This window comes from Eumetopias jubatus, unplaced genomic scaffold (genome assembly GCF_037043125.1).
Source record: "Eumetopias jubatus isolate StellerSeaLion01/CBP00866 unplaced genomic scaffold, mEumJub1_p1.0 scaffold_15, whole genome shotgun sequence".
NCBI lineage: Eukaryota > Metazoa > Chordata > Mammalia > Carnivora > Otariidae > Eumetopias > Eumetopias jubatus.
In genome coordinates this window covers 81489687-81504921 of record NW_028274821.1, presented here as the reverse complement: position 1 = coordinate 81504921, position 15235 = coordinate 81489687, and the positions used below count along the sequence as shown (strand labels likewise).

The following is a 15235-nucleotide window of genomic DNA, read 5'->3' as shown; positions in this document are numbered from 1 at the left end:
ACATTGTAAAACTACACCTCTGCAATAGATATATGTAAAATGCTCATGAAAATTCACTTTCATCAAGTTATGATTTTGAACTAAATCCTTTAAATATATCCTTCATGCTTTCTTTCTTAAAGAGCACCAATCAATCACTATGAATTAATTGAATATTAATTGAATATTACATATGAGATTTTTTATTTGTACAATTCAAGATAAAGAATTACAATCTGGGCACTTACACTTAAGAAACTGAGTTTAGTAACATACTAGCACATGTGAAAAATAGTGTTAAACCATGAGATAAGGATCAGCAGTTATCAACACTTTACCAGTGATGACATGATGACATGTGTAACAGATGACATGCCTACGTGCAACAAGCTCCCATGGTCTTACCCAGTTTGTGTCACAACCCTACAAAATTATTGTGGGGAAATAACTGCCCACCTATTAACAGTAGGTATATTACCCACGGCCCTTCCCTGTAGGCTGCAGCACCTGTTTTCCTTCTAACAAACCCTAGAAGATAAAAACCCTTACCAGAACACAAGTAAAAAAGACGAATGTATAGGGATAACTTTGAATGCTTTATAGCCTACACAAATCATAAACCTTTCACAAACTTTAACGTCTGACTATTTTATAATGAATTACTTGTGAAACATCAGAGTGTGCCAAGACTGTGGTTGATAACTATTGATATAGACCGTAAACTCCCGTAATCCAGAAAAGAGATCAGGGAGGCCAAGGGACCCGTCAAGGTAGAGGTGAAATTTGAACTGGGCCTGGAACAATGAGTAGAATTGAGAGCAGTGGAGAAGACATGGGCGGGTTGCTGGAAAGGAGCGACAGACAGCAGTCCGAGGTGAAAGGGATCGGACATGAAGAAAGCAACCTGATTCCAGGGCAGAGGCGTCCCTGGGAACAGAGAGGTAAGATCTGACAGTTAGACTAGGGCCATAGACTTGAATCAGCAGACCTGGAAGTGAAGACTTCACGCGGCAGGTGGTAGGGAGTCCCTGCAGATTTACTGAAGGGACAGGACCAAGGATGGAAGGGAAATGTGTAACTGTGAACTCCACTGCGGAAGAAGCTGGGCTGCTCCTGAAGCCCTGATGCAGGGAGAGAGAGGCGTGCTATCAGCAGCAGGAGAAATGCAGAGAATGGTCTCCCAGACAGCCCGAATGAGGGCCGGGAGAGAGTCACATGGAATGCCGCAGGGAAGTGGATGGGAAGCTGACTTGTCCTAAAGCTGTGAGTCTTTTCCTCTGGAACCCAAAATGTGAGTGTAGGAACAGATGTACACACTGAGTAGATACTATAGGACAAAACCACACTTAGAGTACAAACCAAACAAATGATACAGTGGGGCAAATGACACATGGGCTCAGAGGGCAGACCAAATGGAGGTAAGAGTCACGGCTGACAGTGATCCTTTTCTGGAATAGAATAGGTTTCAATTAAAGGCATAGACACAGATTTTTACAAAATAGTGAAGAACTTCCTATTAAGAAATAGCACGAGCTTTCCAATGGCGGCAGGAAGGACTAAGAAGTGAGATAGCAAATAAACTGGCCGAGTAGTATAGGGAGTCTGGAAGGGAATGAAGGAGAGTGTCCAGATCAAATGCCCTTTTTCTGTCAGAAAATACTAGAGGATGTGGACAGATGCTTTTTATTTTATTTCTCCTGGTTGAACTTGAGTGATGAAAAATCATGGCACCACACAAGGAAGAGTAGATGCCAGTTGTCTCATGTAGGAGCTGCCCCAGGAAGAGAGGATTGAGGAATCTGATCCCAGAGCGGCAGAGAATCAGTATACAAGAAGTGTCCTGAAAACTGTGCTCAAGAGAGATCACCTTAGAAGCACTGTACGTGATCAACTGCAGGGATAAAGAGCAGCCCAGATGATATTTAGCTGCGATCCTTATCCTTGTTCAGAATAGATCTTTGTAACTCCGGGGGAAAATACCTTAAAATCCTGGCCATGAATTCCACAGTCATGACACATGGTGGTAAATTTGTGTTAAGGTCAAAAGGAACCACTACATGTAGTCCAAAGAAAGTAAAATACCTTGTTTTGATAATTTTCAAACCCACAAAGGGGAGTTTATGGGGAAGCTTTATGAAAACTTTCAAGTTTGTTTAACCATTTTGAGTGTTTTATCAAGTTCAAAATGTCCATAGTGCACAGTTATAAAATGTCTAGCTAGTTAAAGCATTTTATAGTATATTTGCTTTGGAAAACTTCAAATGAACAGTTACGAAATTTAGATTCTGGTATCTATAAAGCCTGTAAGTTCACATTTGGTTAGTTGTAACATCAATTATTGCTACATTTCTTTTTTTAGTTATGCAATAGAAAGTTGAGTCTTTTCTGGATAATTGAGGCTAGGATATCCTGGATACCAATATAAACCTTCTTTCCCTCCCTTCCTCTCTCTCTCTCTTTGTGTGTGTGTGTGTGTGTGTGTGTGTGTGTGTGTGTGTGTGTGTGTGTGTAGCAGGAGATGGAGGAGAGTTTCAAAAAAGGAGGGAAGTAGCTTAAATGAACCCTATTTGCCTTCCACAACATTTAAGTGATCTTCCTCTCTCATATTTAATTTGAAGATGTAGATATTTGTTAGTAAATACTTCTGTAGGTCAAAGATATTATAATCAGCTGATTTTTTTAATGTGGCTTAAGTGCTTTGAGGTTGTCTGTTTTTATTCAAAGGATCCCGAAGGATCAGAAGTGGACATTGTAGAAGAAAATGATTATACTGGAATCATCTCTTTTCCTGACTTCAAGATTCCATCAAATCCTAAGTATTTTAAAGCATTTGTTAATAAAGTTTTCTCTAGAAAGCACATCTGGATCTTTGAGTTGTGAGGCAGATAACCAGTCAAATGGAGCTACCTGGTGTTAACAAACGGTGTAAGCGTTAAAGAAATGAGGGTGTGCAAAGGAGTGTACTTGGGATGCGCACGGGGTGGTGTACAGAATTGTTGCATCACTATGTCGTATGCTGAAGCTAATATAGCACTGTATGTTAACTCACTGGAACTAAGATAAAATAAAACAGATAAAAAGTAGAAATACCCTAAAATTTTTTAAATAAAAAATGAAAAGGACATAATGTAAGTTTGAACATTAAAAAGAAAATTTAAGTCTAATGAGAAGTGAGGCTCAGTTTCTGGCAAACAAAAATCTCCCAGTACTTCCCACCAATCCTCTTTATATATAGAAGTAAAAATTTGGAAGAGGCAAAAATAGTCCCTGGGCTTTTTTTCATTAAAACCATCAACCCTCTACCCTTCAAGGAATCTAATAGACTATCAGTCTAAAAGGCTGGAGTGGTCCCATGCCTTGCTCTGAGAGTTATAAAAATATTGATCCTCCATAGTCTTTGTCTGCATAGATTACCAGGCAGATTTCAAGAGGGAGAGTGTTCTCAGAGCCATTTCCTTTTTTGACCTCATATTAAAGGATTTAAGAACACATTTTAACAGAATGCAATATAGTAAATATTTGGTGAACACGTTCCTGGTATGTGCAAAGCACATAGGGAGTGAGATATACAAACTAGAAATGAATAATCCACAGTCCCTGCCTTCCAGGAACTTTATAATAGAGTAGGAAAATAAGTGTATTTATAAATGGTTAAATATAACTTTAAAGCAAAATCTCCTTGTGGTCATTTTTCTGCCCTCTGGAAGGGAGTTCACAATTAATTTGTTGTTTGTAGTTAATTCACTGAATATTTTCTAGAAATGTGAGTGAAATTGGGGATTTAATTTTTGAATTGTATACTTCCTTCAAAATACTACATGCACGATAGTACAGAATTGATCTTATTATTTTATAATTATTATCATTTATCCAGCTATTATTCAACTTTATCTTGTGCCATTTGCCCCTTAACAGATGACGCGTCAGACACAGTGGTCTCTCTTCATCACTACTCTTCTATCCCAGTAACTTTGCACATGTTGTCCCCTCTCCTTAGAATGTGCTTCAGCTTGCTCTTCACAAGGCTGCCTTCTCATTCTTTAGGACACAGAGTAACTGCTCCCTTTTCAAAGAGGCTATTCCTGGATGCATAGTTTAGTGTAGTCCCTCTCTCTTTCTAACTCTCTTATTTATTTACTTCATGGCACTTATCTCAATGTTACACTTATTTATTTGTTTGTTTGCCTTTTTGTTTTGTCTGTGTTGTTCACTGTTGTATCTTCAGCACTTTAACATAACGGGCACTTGATACATATTCGTTGAATTAATGATGATGATGACAGTCATAATATTAAGTGTATTGATTGCATAACCAATGTGCAAGATAAATATTTTTTTCATTGCACAAATGAGGTTAAGCAATTTGCCCAAATCCAATCTGCCAGTAAATGGAGAAATGGGAATTGGAAATCCCATGGACTGTTAGCTCTATGAAGGCAGAAATTCTTCTATTTTGTTCATTTTTATCTCCCGTTCTTACTCCAGTGCTCAGTAAATATTTTTAAATGAAGATTGTTAATTAAATTCAAGTCATTTTCCTCTTTAAACGAACCATACTTTATCTCTAACTATAACTTCTTTTATGTGAGGTGTGAGTTTTATCATCTGGATCAGCTTGACCTGTTATATGTTTCTAGAGACGTTAGTATGGATGTCCTACTATAGTGTGGATTTTAGTATTATGTTAGTATAATTATGGTCCAGGATTAAGTTAATCCTCAAGTTTCATAAGCTCTTCAAATCAAAGCTATTGACTATATTAGGACAAAATACCTGGAAAAAATAACACAATATGTGAAAGACATTAATGAACAGTTTTTATTATCCTGGAAACACTCAATTATTTCTGTTTATTACTTAAAGTTCTACACAGAATGGCTAAATACATCTCCACTTTCTTTTTCCTCTTTAAAACAGGAATCGATTAGATTTCCTCTGGGCAAATTGAAAACATTTGATGACTTCTATAAATTTAAATATTTTTTCTCCACAGATATGGTGTGTGGACAATCCGAGCTAAATATAAAGAGGACTTTTCAACAACTGGAACCACATATTTTGAAATTAAAGAATATGGTAATTTGTGACAATTAAAAGGGATGGTTAGAAGTACTGGTTGAGGAGGTTGGGGGAGTGGTCATTGTTGGGATGCCTGGACTCTAGTTGCAGCATGCCCCTGTTACCCTTTGAACAAGCTCATCAACCTCTCTGGACTTGTGTTCCTCATCATAGAGCCAGAAGAGACCTAGTGCCCCATGGAGCTTGACAAGTTAAGGTAAAAAATTATGATTTTAGGAGAAACTTAAATAGGCAGAGATGAGGTGAGCAGAACCCAGTAAGACTAATGATTTACTCAAGTCATTACAACCAATTAGTGACAGTACAAGAACAACTGGATTTCCATCCCCTGTTCAGTACTATTTTCCTTCTGGCTCACAAATCCCTAATATATTTATCTGAAAATTTAAGATATTCTTATTTTGAAATCAATCATATTAATGGACTAATAATTAACATATAAATAGCTTATCTTTCCATTTCTTTTTCTTTTTAAAGATTTTATTTATTCATTTGACAGAGAGAGAGAGAGAGAGAGAGAGAGAGAGAGAGCACAAGGGGAGTGGCAGGCAGAGGGAGGGAGAGGGGGAAGCAGGCCCCGCCCTGAGTAAGGAGCCCAATGCAGGGCTCCATCCCAGGACCCTGCGATCATGACCTGAGCCAAAGGCAGATGCCCAACCGACTGAGCCAATCAGGCGCCCCTAACTTTCCATCTCTTATAGTTGTTTACTAGAGCACTTAGGTGTTGTGATACCAAATTTAGATTTCTTTTGCTTGAAGTCATTTTTTATTCCTCCAGGAGACTTATAATATGAAGAATAAATACATAAATTTTAACAATTAGCAAACAAAACAGTGACCAAAAAAAAAAATTGTTACATTGAAACAACTTTAAAGATTATGGACTCTCAATAACCTATAATCCTAACTGATCTTCCTTCCTCCAAGTATTTTCACTGCTTCCTGTGTATATCTAGAATTCACCCACCTCTTACTATCCGAGGCCACCCTCATCAATTCATCACCAGGCTCCCTCCTGGACTACTACAAAAGCCTCCTAATTGCTATCTCTTCTTCCAAACTATTTTAACTTGGTATTGGCCAAAATCTTGAAATGCAAATCTCATCATGTTATTTCACTTTTGGGAGAAGTCCCCAATAGCTTCTCATTCCTTTGCTAATGAAAATCAAAATCCTTATTTTGAGCTGACCCCCACCTTCCTCCTCTCGAGCCTCATTTTATGCCATTCATCCCCTTCCCTCCAGCAGTGGTGACTTTGGATATGATGTTCCATCTGCCTAGAATACTTTTCCCCTCGCTGATTACCTAGCCAGCTCCTACTCATCTTTCAAGTCTCCGCTGAAAAGCCATTTATTCAGCCAATCTCTTCCTAACTTCTCTTTCCTGAGAAGGATTCCCTGTACTTATATATTGGTTTTCATAACTGTGGTGTAGGTGTTTATCTGGGTAATTATTTGCTTATCACTGTCTTCATGGCTTGACTGTGAGTTCAGTAAGGACAGGATTTGTGCCTTTCTGTTCACTGGGATATCCCCATTAATAGGAGCATGCCTGCTGTATAGTAAGTACTAGATGAAAGGATGAAATGTTTTCCTCCACCTCATACCATAGAGAGAACACACCTGCCTTCATCTTTGGCAACATAGGAATGCAGCCTAGAGCAACAAAGGGCATTCCTCTTTTAGACTTTTCTATCTAGAAAATATGAGTCATATCTGAAGCCAACTATCTCACTTATACTTATGTGTCGATCTTTGTCCAGAATATCAGGGCCACTCAGTTACCCAATTTTCTATTAATGGTTGTGCTGGTTAATAGAATTAGAGTTCATAAGCCCTGGTACATGGTCTTAGTTAGTCTAAAGAGAAGGCAGTGCCATTTTGACAGGTGAAATGATTTTCTCTTGGGCAATCAATGAGAGAGAGGGAGAACGTCTTCCTTTCTGCCCTAATTTTAAATTTTGCATAGGTGGTCTTTCTTTTAGCTAATTGTAGGCTTTCTCTTCTTGACTCAAGTCAGAGTTTTATGTCGGAATTTGGAGACCAGATGGGTTTTATCTATGAGAAATAAGAGGGAACTCTTAAATGAGCAAGAGTTTTCATTTTCTATTTTCAATTTAATAAACCTTCATTGAGTGTATACTATGTTTAAGACTCATGAAAAGGGTGGGAGGGGGAGAGATACAAAGATACATAGAATATAGTCTTTTCTGTTTTCAAGGAGCCCATACTCTAGTGAAGGAAATAACCAATCGCCTATGATAAATGCTGTAGTCAAAGTAAAAGCAAAGTGCTTCTGGTACATAAAGCTGGAGAGACCTCTGATTGGTAGAGTGAGAGGTGCCCCACGGATATTGTTGACGATGATGACGATGATCTTGACAATGACAAGATGGATGTTGTGTTGATGTTACAGCTTGTCCAACTATACCAGGAAGAAGGCTACTCTAACTTAAATGGTAAAACGCCTCTTTGTTTTTATTTTCAGTGATGCCACATTTTTCTGTCTCAATAGAACCAGAAAAGAATTTCATTGGCTATAAGGACTTCAATGATTTTGAAATTACTATAAAAGCAAGGTAAAAAGTTTCTTTTCTTTCTTTCTTTCTTTCTTTCTTTTTTTTTTTTTTTTTCAGATTATCCAGCTAAATTGAGTGCCAAGTCTGGTTGGCGATAGTTGCTCAAGTGAGAAGTGTGATTTCCCCCCACTTTATTGAGATATCACTGACATGTAACATTGTGCAAGTTTAAAGTGTACAATGTGTTGACCTAATGCACACATATATTGTTGTAATCTGTGATTTAATGGCAGTGTTTTCTATGACTTTGGGATTGACTGATTGAGGAGACATAAGGCCTATAGTTTATTTACTCATTCCAATTTTCACTGATTCTGATTTTAGCTTTTTTGGTTACTCAACAGCAAAAAAATCCTAAAGTTTTAAGTTCAATGTGTATGTTTAGGAACCAGCATGACTTAGGATGTTGGGACTGAGATATGAAGCCTTTACTTGTCATATTTTAAAAAAACATTATTTATTTATTTATTTGACAGAGAGACAAAGGGAGAGAGAGTACACAAGCAGGGGGAGTGGCAGAGGGAGAAGCAGGCTCCCTGTGCAGCAGGGAGCCCGATGTAGGGCTTGATCCCAGGACCCTGGGACCACGACCTGAGGCGAAGGCAGATGCTCAACCAACTGAGCCACCCAGGCGCCCCACTTCTTGTCATTTTTTTAATGGCTTAATCAACCAGCTAATGCTACATGACGACTTCAAGACCCAATGCTTTAAAACCACAACCATTTACAAGACAGCTGGGCAGATCCGCTGATCTGGGCCAGGCTGAATGTCAGCAGAGCTCACCTGTGTGCCTGTAATCAGTTGGCAGGTCACCTGGGGGCTGACTGGTCTAGGGAGGTCTTACTCACATGTCTGGCAGTTGACTAAAGCAACAAAGACTGTTGGACTTTGTGTATCTCTCGTCATCCACCAGATTAGCCTGTAGTAGCAGCAATGCCCACAGAAAGAATGTGGAAGAATGGAAGTCCTCTTGAGACCTGAGCTTAGGACTGGCTCACCATGACTTCTACCACATTCTTTTGTCCAAAGCAAGTTATAAGACAAGCCCAAAGGAAATAGATTCCCTTCATACCTTTCATCTGCAAGGAGCTACAAAAGCGGTGGATTTACAGGGTGGTAGAGAATTGCAGATAGTTTTGCAAGAAAACTCAGGTCATTTAAAAATGACAATATAGGGCACCTGGGTGGCTCAGTCAGTTAAGTGAATGCCTTCAGCTCAGGTCATGATCCTGGAGTCCCAGGATTGAGTCCCTGCTTCGGGCTCCCAGCTCAGTGGGGAGTCTGGTTCTCCCTCTGACCCTCCCCCCTCTCGTGCTCTCTCTCTCTCTCACTCTCCTTCTCTCGAATAAATGAAATCTTAAAAAAAAAAAAAATTACAATACAATGTATTGTAATTAGTAACAGTAACCAATTTATATAACTATGTGTTGGGCATTTCTCTAAGTACTCTGTATATATTAGCTCACTTAATCTTTATGAAATCTCTGTGAGGCCGATACTATTTCTATCTCCATATGACAAATACAAAAACAGAGGTACATAAACATTAAGTTATTTGCCCAAGATCACACAGCTAGTAAGTTGCATGGCCTGTCTTGTTTCAGAATTCAAGCCCTCAGTACTACCCTATACTGCCTTTCTTATTAGCATTTATTCCTAAAATGGAGTGTTACATAGTCTAAACCAACACAGGGGCTCATTTGACAGAGAATTCTAGAAACTGACTTCTTTTAATGGGAGACACTTTATTTGTCCAGACTATGGATAAGGAAGGTTAGCTCTTGCTATAGTGTTATTTGCTATGCAGCAAATTTCCTTTAGCCTCATTTTAATTCCAAACTAAAAAGGAAATATGCAGTTAGAATGTTAAAAAAGAACTTATATTACAATGAGATTGGGCATGCTGCTTTTAAAGATGTAAAAGAAAATAGGGAACTGAGCCCACTGTTATCAAAATCATCAAGGAAGCAGTATATCCTGGTCCTGGACCTGAGACCTTTTGATCTCCTCAAGATCCATTTTTTCATCTCACACAGAGTAATAAAAATCTGCACTTTGGTTTTATTTTTATAACTTTATGAGGATGAAATGTAATAGTGGATGGAAGACACATGGAAGTGTATCAAGTGCTTTATGTAATTTTAAATTGTTACATTGGATCTGAATTTTATTGTAACCATGTTAGCAAAACAATTTTATGGTATTATTGTTTGGCAGATATTTTTATAATAAAGTTGTCACCGAGGCTGAAGTTTATATCACTTTTGGAATAAGAGATGACTTAAAAGATGATCAAAAAGAAATGATGCAAAAAGCATTGCAAAACAAAAGGGTAAGATGTTAAGATGGGTTCACTTGTACCTAAAGACACATCAGGAAGGCTGGAGAAAATTCACTTCTGAATCATCTAGTCCAACCCCTCATTTTACATAGGTGTGGGAATCAAAGCTAAAATGCTCTCTTGGCTTCTCCTGGTCCTCAGGATAAAGTCCACTGTCCATGACATCAGCTTCCCTCACCAGCCTATCTTGCGCCCCATTTCCTCTCCCTGGTGCTGGTCACTACAGTTCCTGGAACTAATATCTCTTGCCTCCAGGTGTTTGCAATGCCTCCCCTTCTACCTGGGAATGCTCTTTCCCTTTGTCCCTTCTGCCTCTTTGTTGCCTGGCTAATTCCTTCTTTTTTTTTTTTTTTTTTTCTGGCTAATTCCTTCTTAATGTCTCAGTGTTAACTCCCTTTCTCTGGGAAGTCTCCCTGACTCCTGTAAACTAGGTTGGCTGCCCCTGCCAGGTACTCCCTTAGGCCTTGAGCTTCCCTTAGTGGAGTATGTTTCATACTTTATTACAGTGGTTCTCAACCAGAAACATTGTTTACACCCAAGGGGACATTTAGCAATGTCCAGGAACATTTGTGGTTGTCACAACGGGGAAGGAGGGTGCCACTGGCATTTAGTAAATAGAGGCCAGGATGCTGCCAAACTCCTGCAATGCACTGAGCAGCTCCCAGCAGCAAAAAATTCCCCTGTCCAAAATGTCAATAGTGCTGACACTGAGAGACCCTTCTTTATTGCTGTGGTTTATTTACTTATCATTCTCTACACCAAACTCTCTGTGGGTCTGAATTGTTCCCGTTATATGCCCAGAGCCATCCTGAGTCCTGGCAAAGAGTAGGTGCTCTATAAATATCTGTGAGTGAATGAATTCATTGGGAATTTATTTGTCCATAGTTAAGGGCTAGTGGTTGCCGGAGCTCAGATTTGAGCCCTGATCCCCTTTTCCTTGTTCAGTGTTCTTGACATTATACCTCAGATGATAAGGGCTCCTGTCATTCTGCTCACTCTTGCATATCCATGTGGTTTGTATCATCAGTTAATTAGCTTATGCTTTTCCAAAGAGTTTGATTTATTCAAGATATAAAGCAGACACCTCTTTTTAATGTAAGAGTCTAGGCTAGGCACTGAGATTTGAAGGTAAATAAGACAAAACTCTCTGGCCTCAAGCTACTCAATTTTAGAAGAAAAAATAAGGCAAAAATCTATTTTACTGTTGTGGTTAATAATTAAATAATATGACTTAACTCCATCTCCCTCTATCCATTGTGTGTTTTTAAATTAGTGTTTCAATATGTAAGCAGTGAGGTACAAATTAAATAGCATAAAACCCAACAAACTCTCTGGAGCAAAAGTAAGCTGGAAAGCAGGCCCAGAAAATGGACGATGACTCAAAGATCAGGAGAAGGAATCTTTGTCAGCTAGTGCAACAAAGACCTGTTGAACCACGTAATGTTTACGACTCTTCCTATACATCTATATTCATAAGGTAGAAAATAACATTCCGGGCTAATTTGTAGACTTAATCATTCACCCTACTGATGACAATAAACCATTCCTCTAATAGTTGCCTTCTATTCAGAAGCTAGTAGAGGCAGATTTTGTTAATTTTTGTCTGTTAAGTTCTTCTCTGAAATGCTTCTTTCATTTTCTGCTTTTAAAAAGTTGATAAATGGAATTGCTCAAATCACATTTAACTCTGAAACGGCAATTAAAGAACTGTCCTATAACAGTCTGGAAGATTTAAACAAGAAGTACCTTTACATTGGTGTAACAGTCATAGAATCTACAGGTAAGTTTTTTTTTAACTTTCTCTTGAATAATATTTAGACAGCATATTAAAAGTTTAAATAATTTCTGTAATTCTTTTGTATTTTATTTTCTTTCTTAGTTAAATTTTACTTTTCATATCATTAGAAACTGAGATTAGAGTAGAGCTCTCCCACACTCTAGTCATTTGTTCTCTTACCACCCCAAGTGCAAAAATGGGTTAGCATCTGCCTAATTGATATTGATATCCTGATATCTGGCTTGAACATCTAGCACCCCAGTGTTCTTACCTGGTAAGAATAAAAATCAAAATGAGATTATATATGTAAAAATGTTTGATAAAGTACTATGCAAATGAAAGATACTGCATTTAGTCTCCTTATCTGTACAATGATGGAGTTGAATAAATACCTCCTAAAGCCCCTTTCAGCTGTAATATTCAGGGATTCTCTGTAAAATTGGAGGTAATGTTTCTGAAATGGGTACAATAATAGCATATACCTCATAGGGCTGTGGTGAGGATTGAAGAGTCAATATATGCAAAGTACTTAAAACAGTACATGTCCCATAGTGAGAACCATGTAAGTGTTAGCCCCCCTCCTCCCCCGCCTCCTCCTCCTTCTTCTTCCTCTTCTTCTTCCTCCTCTCCTCCTACCTACCTACTACTTTCTTAGCATCCTTAAAATCTTATCTAAGGCTCTCAACCCATTCCAGTGGTTTTTAATAGTCATTAATTATCACTCCAAATTAGGTCAATTTGTCTTACTTCTGGTATCTTGATTACTGATGTTCTTTATATTTTCAGGTTTATATCAAACCCTTAAACTAACTTGAACAAATAATTTAACCACACTAGTCCTTTTTTTTTTTAAATAAAATGAGAATTAGACCAGATGATCCCTAATGCCCCTTCCACCTCTTTAAATTTGTCCTTCAAGGGTAGTAGAATGAAGTATTGAGATAATTATTCAGTTGTTGAGTACCTTGTATATATCAGATGATCAATAGATATTAGAGAATGATACTCCATGCCCAGGATATTATTTTTGACATGATTTTAATGTTTCTTTTTTACTTTTACTTTTTCTCAATTTATTTCAAATATATACCATTTAAGCAATATTTATGAGATTTTCAAAGAGTGTTGCTAAACATACAGGCTTACAAATATGAATGATGTATAATCCCAACGCTCAAGTGGCTTACAAACCAGCATCAGCTGTAAGACCGGTAAACAAAGAATTTTGTTGTAAGCAGGAATTCTATTTGTGCTCTAATAAGCAAAGTACTTAATGCTACTGATCTCCAAAGGAAGGTAAGCTCCTAGGTGACTATTGAGCAACCACATACAATATCCTGAAGATGATCAATCTTGAATGATAAGTAGGGTTTTGAGGCAGGGATGGTAGATGGGGGTGAAATGGGACACCCTCCATAGAGGGGATGTACCAAGGGTAGAAGGTAAGACTTGATCTTTGAGATTACCCAGTTGGTTATCCAGTTGGCTGAAGTATAGGATATGTATAGGTGTGTTAGGGATGAATATTGGAAAGGAGTTTAGGGATACTGGAGCTTTGTATGTTATTGGGCTCCTACCAGTGGACTCTCAGGGCTCCTTTTACCTCAAGCACTCTTTCTATGTCTTCTCCATTTCTCTCCATATCCCTGTGCTCTACAGGTGAACCCCTATAAACTTAGTGTCTAGTCCTTTCCTTCTTTCCATAATCCCTTGTACATATTCAACTGAAACTCAGGTCACTGACAAAGAGTGGTGTCCCTTCCTCACACTCCTCCTCAGTCTAACCCTGTAGTTTCCTTCTACAAGGGGCGACTCTACACACAAGCCTTGGATGTAAGGCTTTGGAAACACCTGAGGTGTAAACTTTTCTCTGCACTGTCCCTTGGAATCAAGACCCATGCCCAACTTACTCCTGATGAATGAATGCAGGAATGGAGCCAGTGAGTGAATGAGTCTGTGGAGACGTACACAGGTAAACTAGATCCCCATACCGAGCGGTATAGCCCTCAATATGATGCATGTCATTTCTTTAGGTGGATTTTCTGAAGAGGCGGAAATTCCTGGCATCAGATATGTCCTCTCTCCCTACAAACTGAATTTGGTTGCTACTCCTCTTTTCTTGAAGCCTGGGATTCCATATTCTGTCAAGGTAGATGAAAGAGAGAAAATTGATAAATATGGTTGTCTTTTTCTGTTTACAGAAAGCATGAGGGAGGCAAACAGGGGAGGGATGCTGGAGAAGGGAATCACAGAGAAAACTCATCTGCAAAACCTGCCCCTCCTAGAGATGAGGAGGGGGGTAGGAAACTGCAGGCCAGCTTCAGCCTCGGGAGCGATTTCAACCCTTAGAACAAGTGTCAGTATTTAGGAAGGTAGACTGTGTTAGGCATTCCCTTAAAAAGCATTGCATTTAATTATATGTAAATAAAACACTCTAAGTCCGTAGTTTAAAAAAATGCTCAACATTTAAAATTATTTGGTGGCATGTTCTCCAAAAGCTTTAAAATAGGAATATCATTCCTTGAAAGTAAAACCCCATTCTCTCACTATTTTTTACTTCCTGTGTCATCTCTGTTTGCATTTCTGTGCTTTTCAGTCTGCCCCTGTGGTCCTTGCCATAACTCTGTCTCATGTTCTCTCTCTGTACCATTCTCCATTCTTTCCATTTTGGCTCTTTTGGTCCTTGCCTCTCTATTCTCTCTGTTCTCTGTTTTTTGTTTTTTTCTTCTTCTTCTTCCTTCCCTTTTAATATTTTCTCTCCTCCCTCCACTTTTCCTTTTTAAAATGCTGATAGTACAGTGTTAATACTTTCATTTGACTTTCTAGTTCTATTTTATTTAGTGTTATATATTTCATTATATGTAATACATATTATATTGTATTTTTAAGATGCAAATTTTTGTTCCCTGTCTTTAACTTAGAAAGCTAGAACATAGTGTTTTATTTTTTTATTCTTAAAATGTGTTGCTTTTAAAAATCAACTTTGGTATAGTTAAAATGTACTTAATACTCACTGTCTTAAGAGAGTGGCTTAAGTGATCACTGGCTTTTAAGAGAAAAAGATTTGCCAAGCTAAAGTAACCTTTGGACGGGTGCCTGGGTGGCTCAGTCGGTTAAGCAACTGCCTTCAGCTCAGGTCATGATCCCGGAGTCCCGGGATCGAGTCCTACATTGGGCTTCCTGCTCAGCAGGGAGTCTGCGTCTCCCTCCGACCCTCTTCCCTCTCGTGTTCTCTATCTCTCATTCTCTCTCAAATAAATAAATAAAATCTTTAAAAAAAAATAAAGTAAACTTTGGACATGCTTGTAGCTTCTTTCATACATATAAATATATTATAATATATGTTATTATAGGATCTGTATGATAATTTATGGTATATTATAGATAATATATAATAATATATAACAAAATACCATAAATATAATATTATTATATTGAATATATCTATATTATTTTAAAATCTTTTATATATTTTCTAT

At 38.1% G+C, this 15235-nt stretch overlaps 1 protein-coding gene across 1 annotated transcript in view; it reads left to right on the top strand.

Annotated features, from left to right (window-relative positions):
- The window catches only part of C5 (complement C5), a 93944-nt gene that overhangs the window by 10106 nt on the left and 68603 nt on the right, over positions 1-15235 (top strand). Inside the window, exons 5-10 of the mRNA XM_028107832.2 lie at positions 2704-2795; positions 4973-5055; positions 7547-7637; positions 9856-9970; positions 11633-11759; positions 13790-13905. Of these exons, the coding sequence (XP_027963633.1) occupies positions 2704-2795; positions 4973-5055; positions 7547-7637; positions 9856-9970; positions 11633-11759; positions 13790-13905 (624 nt within the window). The remainder of the gene's footprint in view (positions 1-2703; positions 2796-4972; positions 5056-7546; positions 7638-9855; positions 9971-11632; positions 11760-13789; positions 13906-15235) is intronic.